The following is a 15,831-nucleotide window of genomic DNA, read 5'->3' as shown; positions in this document are numbered from 1 at the left end:
TATGTGGGCTGGGACACCCTTATTTCCATGCTTACAAATTTCATCTGGATTCGTGACCCCCTGACTTCATGGGGGCCCTCGCCACCACTCTGTAGTCTTACTATATTTCTCTGGTCCATTTGCTCTCCTTCTCTCCTGAACTGTTATTTTACAACTCCTTGTTCTCATAAACTCTAAAATATCTACCCTCTTCCTCATTCTCAGCTGATTTGTCTGGTTTCTCTTTTCTGAGAAGAGGAATTTGACAATTTCCCATGCTGTATTTACGAACCCACCAGCATTTATTCTGCCTTCTTCCTTGTCATTATAGATGGACTCCCCCTCATATCTAAAGAGAATCCCTCCAATAGTCTTTTAGATTCCATCTCTTTTCATGTATCCAATAATATTACTCTAGTGATTATCCCTTTTTACTCTTGTATCATAAATGATTCCCTTTCTACTAGATCATGTCTATTAGCATAAAAAATGCTGCTGAATTTCCCACCTCTCTTAACCTATCCTCCATTTCCTTGTTCTTCTTTCTAGGAGAACTGTTGTTAAGAACTGTCTCTACTTTGCCTGCTCTGATTGTCTTATGAACCCATTCCCATCAGGCTTCATCCCTATTACTTCACTTAAAACTCTTTTACCACATTCAGAGTAAATGGCCTGTTGCTAAAATGCTAAATCCAACAGACAATTCCCAGTGTTCCTCTTCCTCGGCATATCTGCACAGGGGATCATTCCCTCCTTAATACACATTCTTCACTTGTTATTTGAGATTACCAGACTTTCTTTTTTTTCTTGCCATCACTAGGAAGCTGGCCACTCCTCCTCTGTTTCTTTTGAAGGTTTCTGTTCATCACCCTGAACTCTAAATGTTGAAGTGTCCTTTATCTCAGTCTGGGAAAGCTTGTTTCACTCTTCATTCACTCACTTCCATCCAGTCTCAAATCTTTCAATATCAACTATATTCTCATGATTCCCATATTTTTATCTCTAGCCTTGATGGACCCCTTGAATTATAGACTCTCATATCCAACCACGTAATGACATCTCTACTTGAACTTTAAATAAATCTCTCAGGCTTAAAATATTCAAAACTGAACTCCTTACTCCTGCCTGCTGCCCACTCCTTACCCTAAAATCATGTTTTTCCTCACAGTCCTCCCATCTCGGGAAATTGTATCTCCACCACTAAGAGGCAAAGTTTTTACAGTGGCCTATAGGGCACCAGATTATCTTTTTCACCATTAGTTGTGGTAGGCAGAATTCTAAGAAGGCTCTTGAGTCTCACTTCCTTGGTGCACATGCCCTGCATGATGCACTCCCATTGAGTGTGGGAGGAACCTATGGATATGATGGGGAAGTCACGCCTTCTGTTTGGTTACTGTATATGCCAAAGGTAATGGGATAGTCACTCCTGTCATTATACCTAGGTGGCTGGGGTATAAGCCTTGTATGAGACACCATCTTGGCAGACTGGAGAGAGAAGGTATACTAGCTTTGAAAAAGCAAACTGCCATCTTGTGAACCATCTATGGAGAGAGCCACATGGTGAGAACCTAGTGGTTGCCTGTAGAGCCAAGCAGCATCCTGGCTGATAACTAATGAGAATATGGGGGCCTCAGTTATACAGCCACAAAAGGAAATAGGTTATATGCATATCCTGAATAAGCTAGGAAGTAGAGTCTTCCTGAGAACCTCCGTATGAGAATGCAGTTCAGCTTACATCTTGACCTCAGTCTGGTGAGACCCCATGTAGAGGACCTGGCTGGACTTCTGACATCCAGATGTGGTGAAATGGTAAAAGAGTGCTGTTTTACGTTCCTGAGTCTGTGGTCACTTGCTATGCAGCAATACAAATCGAATGCATACCTCTGTGACTTAGCCTTTTAGTAATCTCTTTGCCACTTCCCAGTTTTAGCCACATTGACATCTTTGCTTTCTGTTTGAATATGGGGACTGTTCACTATAAGGCCTTGGAACATCTGCTTCTTCTGCCTGAAACAGTCTTCCCCCAGTAAAGATGTACAGACCACTTCCTTACTTTCTTTAGCTGTTTGTTCAAGTGGCATCGTGTTAGAGAGGCCTTTCCCAACCACTGATTATAAAGTAGCAGCCCAACCCAGCACTCATTTACCTTCATACCCTACTTAACTTTTCTACATGACATTTTCTACATTCTTATCCTATCCTGATGTATTATTTATTTGTTTACCATGAGAACTCAAGCTCCATGAAGGCAGGGATTTTTATTTTGGTCTCTGTTGTATTCTTGTGCATGGAATAGTGCTTAAAACATAGTATGTGCTTAATAAATGCTTGTAGATGAATTACTATTTTCTGTTATTTTGACCTTATTTTTATATTTCTATGGAAATTATAATTTTGAAAATTCTTTTTTTGGTTAAAAATATTGCTGTAGCCAAGAAGAATGAGAAAAAAATATTTTAAAAACCTCAAGATTTTAAAATTTAGTAACAGAAGGATTTAAAACAAATCCAAATCCAATTAAGCATAAAAATATAGGCACTAGAATTGCTTGGTTTCATAGTGTATGCCTCATTTTGCAATCTAAAGCTTAGTGAATTTCTTACTACACAGGTTTGAAATATATTGTACTCTAAAATTATCTTCATACACTATAATTTTGACCTTTAAATGCTAACTTTTAGAAAATATATCTTTGTAGTATTTCCCACTATTAAAGATCTGACAAAAAACCCCAAAACACAGACAAAAACTCAAATAAAATAAATATTATTCAAAATTTAAATATTAAATATTGACCCCTCACTAGTACTTAATGTTAATTCTTTAATAATTGAGTCCTCTAATTGTCCATGCTTGTTGTTTTTGGAATGCTTTCAAAATGTCTTAGAATATTTTTGATTGACTTTGTGACACTTACAGTTTCTGCTGTAGGACCAAGTACATTTTTAGTTAAGAAATGAAAATTTTGCTTAGCTATATATATATCAGTATTGTTTTTACCTGGTCTTAAAAATGTGTATAGCTTTTGATTTTAAAAAATATCTTCATTAAGTCAGGTTTCCCCAGCAGTCTATGTATCATCTCCTATAATACCCTTCTTGCTACTATTCTGTTACTCTCCCAATAGTCTCTACTTAATATGTATAGTGCTATTTTCCTTTCAGTCTTTTTCATTCTCTTACACAAAGTAATAAAAATTCAAACAAACAGATATAATTAAATAAATCAACCCAACAAAAAGCCTTAGCAGTAGTTTCTGTTTTGTAGGACTAAATATGAGCAGTTTTAGACAGTAGGTGGCCAGTTGGTTTATCCCATGAACAGGGGTCATTGAATTTGGAAATTTATCTCACCTCCTGCATGAGCATTTCCATCTCCAATCTCTGATGAAATGCTCTCCCTTGTTCAAGTGGAAAATTATCCTCTCACATATGGCATTTCTATGTCAACATATATTTTGAGAGCATACAGTATAGGATAAATTGACAATTGACTGCCATTGCAAACATATGTTGCCAGAAATTAAAAGACTTGGTTCACATGTGAGAGGATAACCTTTTAATAATTTGGTTTCTGTATTCCCAGATGAAATGGCTGTTTCTGTTTGTTATTAATTATCAGAAAAAATACCCAAGTCCTTTCCCATTTATTTTATTTTGTAAATTTACAAAAAAATTGACTTTTTTATTGTTGCACAGTTCTATCCATGAATTTTAACACATATATAGATTCACGTAACCACCACCACAATCAGGATATAGAACTGTTCTGTCACCACAGAGAAACTCTCTCCTACTGCCCCTTAGATTCATGTCTCCACCCACATCAACCCCTGGAGGCACAGTCTGTGTTCTCTATCACCATAGCTGCTTGTTTTTGAGAAAGTCATGTCAATTGAAACATAGAGTATATCACCTTTTGAGCTGGTTTTATTCACTTAGTCTAGTGCCTTTAAAATCCATCCAAGTTGTGTGTGTCAATAGGTTTTTTAAATTGCTGAGCAGTATTCTACAGGATGGTTGTAACACAGTTTGTTTAACCATTCACATTAAAGGATATTTTGGTCATTTCCAGTTTGGGGTGATTATGAATGGAGCTATTAAAGTAGTCATATGTAGGTTTTTCTGTGACCCAATGTTTTCATTTTCTAGTGTAAATGCCTAGGATTAGAATTTCTGGGTCTTAGAGTAAGTCTGTATTGAACTTCCCATGCTGTTCTTCCCACCAGCAGTATATGAGAGTTTCAGTTGCTCTGCATGTTTCCCAGCCATTTTAAAGTGTATAGTGACATCTCAAAGTGCTTTTAATTTTTATTTCCCTAATGACCAATGATGTCAAGCAGTTTTCCATGGGCTACTTTGCTATCTGTATATCCTCTTTTAAGACACATCGTTTTAACTTTGCCCATTCATTAATTAAGTTGTTCATTTTCTTGCTGTTTAGTTTTGAGGGCTCTTTATGTATTTTGGACACAAGTTCTTTTTCAGCTATATGACTTGCAAGTATTTTCTTCTAGTCTGAAGCTTGTCTTTTCATTTGTGTGATAAAACCTTTCACAGAGAAAAAGTCAATTTAGATGAAGTTTGATTCATTAGTATTTTTTTCTTTTTTAGATCATGCTTCTGGTGTTATATTTAGAATACTTTGACTGAACCCAGTTCACAAAGATTTTTCTCCTGTTTTCTTTCTAAAGTTTTGTATTTTTATGTTTTACAGTTAAATCTGCAAACCATTTTACTTTTATTTCAGTCATGAAGTTTGAGCACAGTTTCACTTTTTTTTTGCCCCAAATGAAAGTCTAATTGTTCCAATACTGTTTGTTGAAAGAACTACTGTTTTTCCATTTAACTGACTATAACTTTGTCAAAAAATAATTGGCCATATTGCCTCTGTTTTCTGTTCCATTTATCAATATGTTTGTCCTCCCACCAATTCCACATAGTTTCAGTTACTGAAGATTTAGAGTATGTCTTAAAATTAGTAGATGAAATTCTGCCATTTTTGCTCTTCTTTCTCAAAATTACTTTGGGCATTCTATTTTCTTTTCCTTATAATTTTTTTGAAACAGCTTATCTATATCTACAAAAAAAACTTGTTGGGGTTTTGATTGGTATTGTATTAAATCTATAGATCAACTTGGGGGAAACTAATTAATCTTTATAAAGTTGTCTTCCAAAACATGAACACAGTATGTCTCACCATTTATTTAGAACTTCTTTGATTTATTCTGTATCATCTGCAGTTTTCAGCATACAGACCCTCTTCATTTTTGTTAGATTTGTGTTGTTTTGGATCAATACTAAATATTTAAAAAATTTTCAGTTTCTAATGTTTCATGCTAGGTATTTGTGTGTTCATCTTGTGGCCTGTGAAACCCTATACAGAAGTTACAATATCACTTCTGTTTTCAAAACTTTTCTAGTGTTATTTGGACTTTCCTTCATGTTTGTCAGCCAGGTGACAATTGGGGTCAGGGGGCTGGTCTAGTCCATAGATTATTTCTCCAAGTCTATGATATTCTGTCTAGATCCATGCATGCACAGCTTGGGGTGAGCCCAGGCATTTGTCAACACTAAGAAGTGTGATTTCACTTGTTTGTGGAATATAAAACAAAACCAAACAAAATTAATAAATTAGCAGTAGATTCATAGACTCTGAGAAGTGACTGGTGGATAGTAACTACAGTACTTGGGGTAAGGTTTAATAATATGCATAATTGTTGGACTGCTGTGTTGTATACTTGAAACCAATATGAGATTGTATATCAGTGATAATTCAATTAAAACTTTTTTTTTAAAAAAAAGGAGATCTCTTCCCTGTGTTCCCTCCTTTTCACACTCTCCCCACACGTTCCTGTTTCCTGTTTACCCATTTTGATTCTACAAAGAGAGGATTTTATTTTCTTCTCTCTGCCATGCAACTGTATCTTCTTATGGAACAAAGAGTCCAAAGAACAGAGAAAGATAAAAAGTAAAGGCATTCACCCCACACTCCTGGGGTCGCAGCTCCAGTCAGAACCTTCCCCTGCTTCATAGTTTTAGGCTCCTGCAGTTCTTCTTGCTGAGACTTTTGTTGCTGCCACCACTGGATCCTTAGGGCCTGGAACACAAAAGAGGAGAAAAGAGAAAATGGATTTCTCTATTCTTCTGAGTGTCAGAAGACCTCTTTCCTGTTCTTTGAACCAGAACTAGAGGGTTTCTCTTGGCGCTCTTTTATCTGCACTAATGACTGCCTCTGGGCTGGGGCTGTGTAGTGCTTGGATTGGGAGAGGGGGTAAAATGGTGAATTCACTGCTGAGTTTAAAACTTTGAAATTCTGTTCTTCCCCAGTATGCCTGGTGCTGTTTACATTGGGTCCGCAAATAGCTGCTCTGTGCATTCTGTCCAGGTTCTACAGATATAGTCAGTGGTCACAAGAGGGTAGAGTGTGCTTACTCCATCTGGCCTGCAACATTTTGTCTACCAATAGGAAGATCATGGTGTCTTATTAATTTTAATGTAATTTTGGTTGCCTGTGAAACCTGGCAAGGACATTAACACGATACCAATCTTGTTTTCTCACTTTGCTAACAGGATATTTCTTACATTCAAGACATAGTTTATACATTACATTTAGCATTGATTCAACAAGTTTCCAAATATAACTTAGGATATATATTTTTAATAGAGTCATGAGGAAAGATGTGTTTTAGCTTATCTGTATTGGGGGAATTACTCCTATTTGGATAGTACTGTTTTTAGCAATAAAGAGGAATCTACAAGCCAATTAGTTGAAAAACTGATAGTCAACATAATTATGATAAATTCTTGAAGCTTTGTGCCCCAGACTAAGTAACTATCATACTCATTACCATACACTAAAGCATTTTTATATTTAGACCTAAGATCTTTTATTTTTGGACATATAAATCTTGTGAGATAAGTAGGATGGTTTGCTGTCTCCCAATTTTATAGCTGGGAAATCTTTATAGAGGCTGAGTTAGCTGCTCATGGTCACATAGCTTTTGCTATAAAGAACCAACACATAGCCAATAATTTTGTTACTCAGAGTTCACTGAACTTTCCACTAAGCCATACTCCATTATTTAATGGTATGTGATGATATGGATTAGTTTGAACCAAAAATCCTGGGTTGTCCATAACCTTTGATGAGGCCTGATATGAGATCTTGAAAGATAAGCTATACTTCAGGCTCTCTCTGTAAGTATTAGGCAATGTCTAAGGATTTTTAACAGAGGAAAGAACATAAAATAGTAATAGCAGGGCTTTAAGAAGGAAACCTGACATGTGTAAATTGGAAAAGAAAGATACTGGAAGACAGGAAATAGGTTGGTTCTTCAAGGGTATAGTGAGAGGTGATGAAACTAATTGGGATGTTGTCACTGGGAAGGGACATGTGTAAAACACATTACAGAGGAATAATCAGGGGGGCTTAGTAACTTACTGGAAGGTAGAGGGATGGCACAGGTAGAGATGGACTATTCTGTGGTTTTGGTCTTCAGCAAATGATATGCTACTGATGTGAGTTGAGGTTTGAGGAAAGGAAGAGGTAGGTTTCAAACTTAAAGAATGTAAAATGGTATTAGGGCAAAAAGAATTTGGAGTTTTAGACCAGGAATTCAGGACAGAACTGGAAATACAGAATTATAGTAGTAGCTCCTCAGAAACGGGGTAGTTGAATCCCATAATAATGGCTGGAATGCTGACGGTGAGCTCAGGATGGGAAGTGAGGAGAAAACCCAGGACTAAACTCAAAGATGTGTAAGCATTGATGTCAACCACTGAAAAGTTTTACTTGAGTATTGCTTTGTAAGTATAATATGGCTTCTGACATTTGTGAATTACAGCCAGAACAGAGGTGTGTTTATTTATACATTCTTAAATTGAACCTGACTTCTGCAGGTCCTAAGTGAGTCTAGCATTGGCAGGTAACTGTTCACCAGAAAGCTTCTCAGGGTGCACTCACTCCCTCACTATCTCCGTTTGTTTGCTTATGACCTCTTTTATTTTCCCTGCTGGGTGAGATTTTCACCTCCCAGTTACATATCTAGATGGGTTAAATGCAAACAATGTCTCTCAGAAGCTGATGTTCCCTGTGCATCACACCAGGACTACTTTATATTCACAAAGACTGGCAGCACTAATGATGGTTTTCCCCCGGATGTTTACAGAGTCATTTGTTCATTTGTAACTCTGTGGCATTTCCAAGTGGAGGAGTTATTTGCATGTTGCTGTTTAACATTTCCAGATTTTTTTTTCCCTCTCTACTAAGGATGGTACAGTAAGTGGTCAGGAAGTTTAGAGGAGGAGTGTCATTAAATTGCCCTTTGTTAGAAAACCATTTTACATCCCCCTTTCTTCAGTCTTCTAAATATGTTTGTTTGTTTCAGCATGTGAGATTGAATACTTCATTAAGAAACATTAGGGGAGTTAATTTAAAGGCAGATTTTTAAAGACCCTTAATCACTCACATATTATGCATGCTGAAAATCTAAGTGAGAAGGGAGTGTAGGTTTGTGGTGCTGAAATTTTCCCCTTTTTTGTCTTCCATCTTGTTGTCATGGTTGAATATTAAGTGTACAGGAGTCCCCCCTTATCTACAGGGGATATGTTCCAAGACCCCCAGCAGGTGCCTGAAGTCACGAATAGTACTGAACCCTGTATATGCTATCCTTCTTTCTGTACATGCATACTTATGATAAAGTTTATTTCATATATTAGGCACAGTCAAAACTTAACAACAATAACTAATAGTAAAAGAATAATTATAACAATATACTGTAATACAAGTTATATAAAAAGGGTCTCTCTCTCTCTTAAAATATTGTACTGTATTCATCCTTCTTTGATGATGGGAAATGATAACATGTCTGTGATGACATGAAGTGAGGTGAATGACGGTACTGTGACATAATGTCAGGCTGCTGCCAGACTGGTTAACCATGGGTTATGAGTAGTGTCAGTGAGAGCTGTTATTAAATGCTTTATTTAACTATCAGGTACTAAAGAATTGTATAGGGATATGTCACATCATGGCTTGTGACAAGTTATTATGTCATTTTCAAGTGGAAAATAGTATAATGAATTATTTTAAACCACCCCAGAATTGTAGCTAATATAGTTTTTCACAAAATTATAGATTATGGTGTTATCTGTATACACATCTTCTTTGTAATGAACATGTTTTCATATTAATTTGAAGTTATTGAGTCAATATTATAATTTCCACTGATGTAAAAATCACCAAGAAGCATTTTAGTTCACATCTTAGTAAGACATCTTAAAACCCTCATTAGCAAATAAATGACTTTTCTTTCATGTACATCATCTTTATTTTATCACATTGTGACAGTAGCTATGTATATGTCAGCAGAATTTTCTTACTTCAGTTTCCTTACCAGCATAATTCAAAAGATGTGTTTTAATTTGTACTTGCCATGATCTTATAACATAATTGGGTTTCCTTTTCACTTAGCTTATTCATTATTTTAACTAACATTTTGGTAAATTACTTACACTAATTTTCCTATTCTTCTTTTCAGACATCTTTAATAATAAAACAGTGACATTTAGAAGAAATTGGTTGAAAGAAAGCACCATTTGTATTGAGATTAAAATTAAAAACAAATTTCAGAAAATAACATGACCAAATAAAGAAAAGGAAGTATCACATGACTAATATTACACCATTAGGCTTAGAAGTTATGACAACACGTATTTATGGGGTTGGCTGACTACCTGTTTTCAAAATAAGGTTCAAGGGAAAAATGTTATTACATGTCACAGTGTTTCCGTGGTATGATGGCACCATTTATTCTGTATATTTTCTTGCTCAGCAAATTAGAGAATCTTAAAGGTTGCTAGTTGTCAGTTTTATTTTTAGCCTTTATTATGATTGTCTACTATAAGGTCAGTCTGTTGAAAAAACCTTAACATTATCCTCATCATTAAATAGAGAGGAATTGTTCAATGACCAACAGACTTGGAGAGAGAAACCTGGTTTCCTTGCTTTATCACTTCATTACTTTGGATGAGACTTCCATCGCTTTCACTCTGTTTCTTTATCCAAAAAAGTGGTGGATTGTACCAGATGATCTCTGTGGTTAAATTTTGCTCTGCACGTGCCTTAACTTTCTTATGTTTGCTGAGAGAGAATCTTCTTTACTAGTCTCTTAGAAATAAAAATGGTGTTAGGGAAAAGGCACACAATCAGATTTTGTAGCCAACGGTCCATTCATAGAGGAATATAGAGATGTTTATACTCTTTTCTATTTTACTCAGCTCTAGTTTCTATAATGGCTGTGCACAATATCCCATGTAACTGGTACAGAGGAGCCATGGCTTATGCTGGTGTAGAGATATGGAGTCGCCAAATAGGGCACAAATCCATGACATTTATGGTTAGTCCTGAGAATCTGGAGGAAGTTTCCCTTCATAAGGTTGTCTGACAGTCCGTGTGCTTTCCTCACAAATCCATGGTTAATTTTCTTTTGAAATTGAAACCAGCCCCAACACTACTAATGTATTTTGGTGTGTTTTAAACAGATTTTTAAAATTAAAACCAATGAAGGTAAATAGCAATGTTAGTGGTTTTCAGAAACAAATATGTTTGAACAGCTTTAAGGAGAGCGAAGGTTCTTACCTTTCCATTTCCCTTTTTTGGTTGCAGAACATCAGATGGTGGCAAAGTTGTCGGCACCATAGAAGTCAGTGTCATGAAGATGGGGGAGATCGAGGATGGGGAAGCCAGCCACATCACGACAGATGTGCCAGAACAAAAGGTAGGGTCTCAGCCAGTGCATCACACAAATCAAATTATAAATAATCAGTTTTGCCTGATGTCTTAATCACCATCACCTCTGTGGGGTATGAAATCTCATTATTCAAAAGCTAAATGAGAAATCAGTTTTGGAATTGAAGTGCCATCGAAGTGGGTTTCATTCGCTGAACCAGAGGGCCTATTTTCATCAACTGTGCAAAAGCCATGTGCCATTCAGAAACAGCTTCCTCTTCACTGCTGGCTCCTCTGTTGATGCTGCTTCTTCTCATTTGGAGCAAAAGTATTGATCAGTGTCACATTCTGCTATAATTAACCCTACATGAGATGCATAGCGGATGCTGGGAGGAATCACTTGTCTAAAAGTCACCACTTGTCTACTCTCAAAACCCTCTTTGGAAAGAGATGCAATTTGAATTTAGATTTTATTTTGATGTGAAGGAAGGCAGATTTAATGACTTTGTGCCTTCTGAAATCGCAGTGAGAAAAGCAGGAAAGAACATACAGTGGAGGGACTCTGGAAAAGGGGCAATGGCATCCGGAGGCAAAGCCTGAAGCCCAGGACAAAGCCCCATTGCCTATCAATATGTGTCCAGGATTTTTACTTTCTTTCAACTTTCTTTTCTCTGAGAAAGAGAAACTTGATATAAGTATTAGCCTGTATTCCTTTCTTAAATATTCAATTACCCATTTTATTGAGGCATGGGGGACAGACAAAAGATATAGTTTTTGTTCAGGAAAATGAGTTTGTGTCTATACCTTTTCATCAGTGAGCATTTTTCTTTTATGGTAAGACCCACTGTGGCTTATTTTCTGGCTTATTGGCCCTTATCTGGAACATATTTTATTTTTGGTACTGAGGAAACATTTACATGGGAGACAGGGTTTATCTAACACTTAAAAAATAATGAACTGTACAAAAAAAAATGACTGCCTTTCCAAAAAATTTTATTCTTGTCCCAGAAGAGGCACTGGGTTCTCATCTGCCATGTCAAGCCTTGTTCTTTCTGTTTCCCTACTATCCCTCAGGACATATTTCAGATCATGAAACTATTCCAAGGAGGCCCAAAGTTTGAATCAGGTTGATTGTAAATATCATGGCCACAGTGATGTTGGCAGCAGATCCTCTTGGGATTTGTGTAGTCAAGACCCCTGTTCTGTGGCTAGGCCCCTGCAGTCTACCCTTGTTTCATTTCATTTGAAGCTCTATAGAAGGCTCTATGAGTTACCAACATATGAATGCTTGTGTCAGGATTAAGGAGGGAGGATGGGAGGCTGAACAGGGGACTTGAGAGCAAAAATAGGCAGATGATCGTGCCTAGCCCATGGCAGTGTGCCTGGAGACCCGCAGCAGAAACACTGCCCATTTCGAAGTAGGGTTACATTCCCTTCCTGTGAATTTATCACTAGCAACCTATTTTCCTCAAAGCTTGCCCACCCCTTCACTCCTTTACTGCATTGCTATTATGAGGTGGGACAAACTGAATCATGCTCTATTCATAACTGAAGAACTTGATACTCAGGAATATGCCCCACCAAAGTCCTACATAATATTTCTGACTTAGGAATGTGAACTTAAAGACTTAACTGAGTTGTTCCAGAAATAAGATGTGGCAGTGTCAGCAGGTACTGTGGGCAAGTGATAAGTTGACTAAAACCGTAAACACACCAGACATTGTTGGCTGTCTGGATTCTTAGCAAACCTTGACCTTTTGTGATTTTTCTTTTTTATAAAGGTACTTGACACTCTGTTGGCAATCTCTAGGAATATTCATGTTGGAGTGAGGAATACATAGTAAGGTCCACCGTGCATGATATTTAGAAGAGTTGTGTGGAAATAACTTTATCTTGGTGTTTTTCAAAATGGAGTCAGAATCATCTGGGGTGTTTGTTAGAAATACAAATGCAGGAACCTTTCTGTAGATCTGCTAAATCAAAATCCCTATGAAGTATATTAGCACAATCTGTTACTAATGGTGATTTAAGTCCTGAAGTTAGTGAGTGACTGATGCATATGAAAAGCAAAAGTAACTGAAATTGAGTTTATCTCTAAGAAAACATCCTTCTCTCTGGTTTGCATGAGACTAAAAGAAACAAATGGAACTACTTTAAGCACCATAGTCATATGGGTGAGAGACACATGTTGTCTCTCATGTATATTGAAGCAAATAAAAGATTAATACCTATATTAATCACCCTGGGCTGACATAATAAAATACCATGGTCTGAGTGGCTTACATAACAGAAATTAATTTTCTCATGATTCTGGAAGGTTAAGATGTCTGAGATCAATGTGCCAGATGATTCTATTGCTGGTGAAACTCTCTTCCCGGCTTGCAGATGTCTTGCTGTGTCCTCACATGGCCTTTCCTTGGCACTCAGGCAGAAAGAGAAAGCAAGCTCCAGTATCTTTTTCCACTTTTGTTAGGACACCAGCCCTATAGGATTAAAGCCCTACCCTTATGACCCCATTTAAACTTAGTTACTTCCAAAAAGGCCCTTAATCCAAATACAGACACATTGGGTCTTGGGGCTTCAACATATGAATTTTAAGGAATATACTTCAATTCATAACAATACCTCTTCTAGAAAATGCTACATTTTAATCTTGAGTCTTACATAACCACCAGAGCATGGAATAAAATATAAATGAAAATACAAACTCTTTCCTCTCACATACATTTAATTACTTGTTTCCTAATCATATTATTACAAATTTCTCATCAAAGGAGGCTTATGCAGAGGGTCATTCACCACATTATACTGGTTCAAACTTTTATTTGATAAATACATACACAGCAATAGAACAAAAAGTGTTAAAATTACATAATAGTATTAAGAACTCATTAAAGAAATCCTAATGTTGTCCTCAACAATGCTAATATATTAGGTGAAATACTGCCTTAGGTATCCTAAACTTTTTAATTTTGGAGTCATCTTTGACTCCTTTCTTCCTCTCATATAGTCAGTGTGTCAGCAAATCCTGTTGATTCTGACTTCTAAATAAGTCCAGATTCCAACAACTTGTGACCCCTTCGCTGTTGCCAACATTGTCTGTCACCTAGATTTTTAGAGTAGTTTCTTAAATGTCTCCCTGATTCCCTCTCTCCCCACCCCTGGCCAGAATCATAATCTATTCTCAGCAGAATATTTATTAAAATGTAACTCAGAACATGTCATTCCTCCAAGGGCTTCTTGGTTCCCAGACAATATAAACCCAGAACCTTTCAGTGACCTAATTTAAAGTCCTACAGATTCTGGCCCCTGTTACTTCCCTTACCTCAGTCTCTATTCCTCTTTTTTGCTCACTTTGATCCAACCATGTTATCTTCCTTGTTGTTCATTGAACGTCACAGGTACATTTCCAACTCAAGTCCTTGCACTTGGCTGTTCAATCTATCTTTGTAGCATTTTCCTTATGCAACTCTATGCTTCACTCCCTCACTTACTTCTGGTCTTTATGCAGAACTTCACCTGCGAGCAGTCTTCTCTGCCACTGTACATAAACTTGCAATGCCTAGCTAAAACTTTCTGTCTACCTTCTCTGTGCTGTTTTTCCTTAGTACTTACCACTGTCCAACATCATATATGTATTTTACTTATTTATCTCATTTATTATCTATTTCCCTCACTAGAATTAAACTTAATAAGGGAAAGATATTTATCTATTCTCTTCTTTACCCCAGTGCTTAGATCAGAGCCAGGAAAAATGAATGAGTGAATAAATGAAGTCAGTTTTACTTAGAAGAAATAAAATCCAAAATTATCTCCTAAAAGGGAAAATATTTGGCTATCTATAATGCTGTACAAACTGTTTGGTCTATAAAGACTGGAATAAGGAGGGAGGGAAGAGTATAGGATTATGAAGGAAAGAGGAAGAATAAAAAAAACAAACCTTTGAAGTTAAGTAGCCAAGAAAAAAATGCTACTCTGGGAAAGACCTGGGAAGCAAAAATTTTCAAATCAGGTCATAGATGAGAAAACCCATGTAAGTAACAGCCAACAGGATCGCCTGAGAGAGCCACAGTCCTTCCCTTTGCTGTGCCATGGAGGTACCTCCATGCTGTCAGGGCAGGAGGGTGGGGTGAGGGACATCCTCTGGAGAGGCTTTGTAGGACCTGAGTTCAGTTCAGTTCCGGCCTAGCCTCCCCCTTTTGTTTAATATGCATATTATATTTGAATTCGGCACAGTCTTAATGATCCAAGTGGTGGTAATTTCTACAAAAGGAAGGCAAATGCCTTACTTACTATGACAGTGGCAAGGATAGTACAAGTGGAGTGATAATACATCTCCTTTGACTATGAACCTAACCAACTAGTATTTTAATGACCTGCTGCCCTTCTCAGGTTATTTTGCCCCATTGCTTTGAAGTGGTGGTTTAAGTGGCCTTTCATCAATCAGCCATGGTCAGGGGAAAGGTATCTTGGGTATCTAAGGACCAGTCTCAAAAGGTTCTGTCCCTATATTTTCACCAGATATAAAATTGAAGATAATATAGCTCGTTTGACTTACCCTATGGGATATTTCTAAGCATATAAAATTTATCATTCATTTATCAAACAGCATGACCTCCTATGTTCTAGGCATTGTGCTAGGTTCTAGATATTCAGTAATTTACCCAATAGACAAAGATGCTGCCTTCCAGGGAAGTAATCAGTAAAAAAATAAACACTATATTGTTGGTCAAATGGCTCTATAGGCTGTAGAAGAAACTGAAACCAGGTGCAAAGACTAGGGAGCATGGGTGGTGGCCATTTTATACCAGATGGCCAAGGACAAACTCACCACTAATATTGTATTTGAGCTGGAAAGTGCAGAAAATAAGGAAGCAAGACATGCAGAAATATGAGAGGAGCCAGAATTCTAGGTCGAGGGAGTAACAAAAGCAAGGCCCTAAGGTGGCAGCATGCTTATTGTGCTGGAGTAACAGCTAGGAGGCCAGTGTGCCTGAAGCTGGGGGTTTGAGGAGGAGAGTGGTAGGAGTGGAGGACAGATTCATGGAACGGCATACAGACTGTGTGCTCCCAAGTGCGCCGTTAGAATCAGAGCTGGATGTGAAGACAGTTGAGGGTTTT

At 37.2% G+C, this 15,831-nt stretch overlaps 1 protein-coding gene across 1 annotated transcript in view; it reads left to right on the top strand.

Annotated features, from left to right (window-relative positions):
• The window catches only part of INPP4B (inositol polyphosphate-4-phosphatase type II B), a 948,429-nt gene that overhangs the window by 683,517 nt on the left and 249,081 nt on the right, over nt 1–15,831 (top strand). Inside the window, exon 12 of the mRNA XM_057502657.1 lies at nt 10,648–10,759. Coding sequence (XP_057358640.1) covers nt 10,648–10,759 — 112 coding nt within the window. The remainder of the gene's footprint in view (nt 1–10,647; nt 10,760–15,831) is intronic.

Source organism: Manis pentadactyla, chromosome 5 (genome assembly GCF_030020395.1).
Source record: "Manis pentadactyla isolate mManPen7 chromosome 5, mManPen7.hap1, whole genome shotgun sequence".
Taxonomy (NCBI): domain Eukaryota; kingdom Metazoa; phylum Chordata; class Mammalia; order Pholidota; family Manidae; genus Manis; species Manis pentadactyla.
This window is presented reverse-complemented; position numbering and strand designations above follow the sequence as displayed.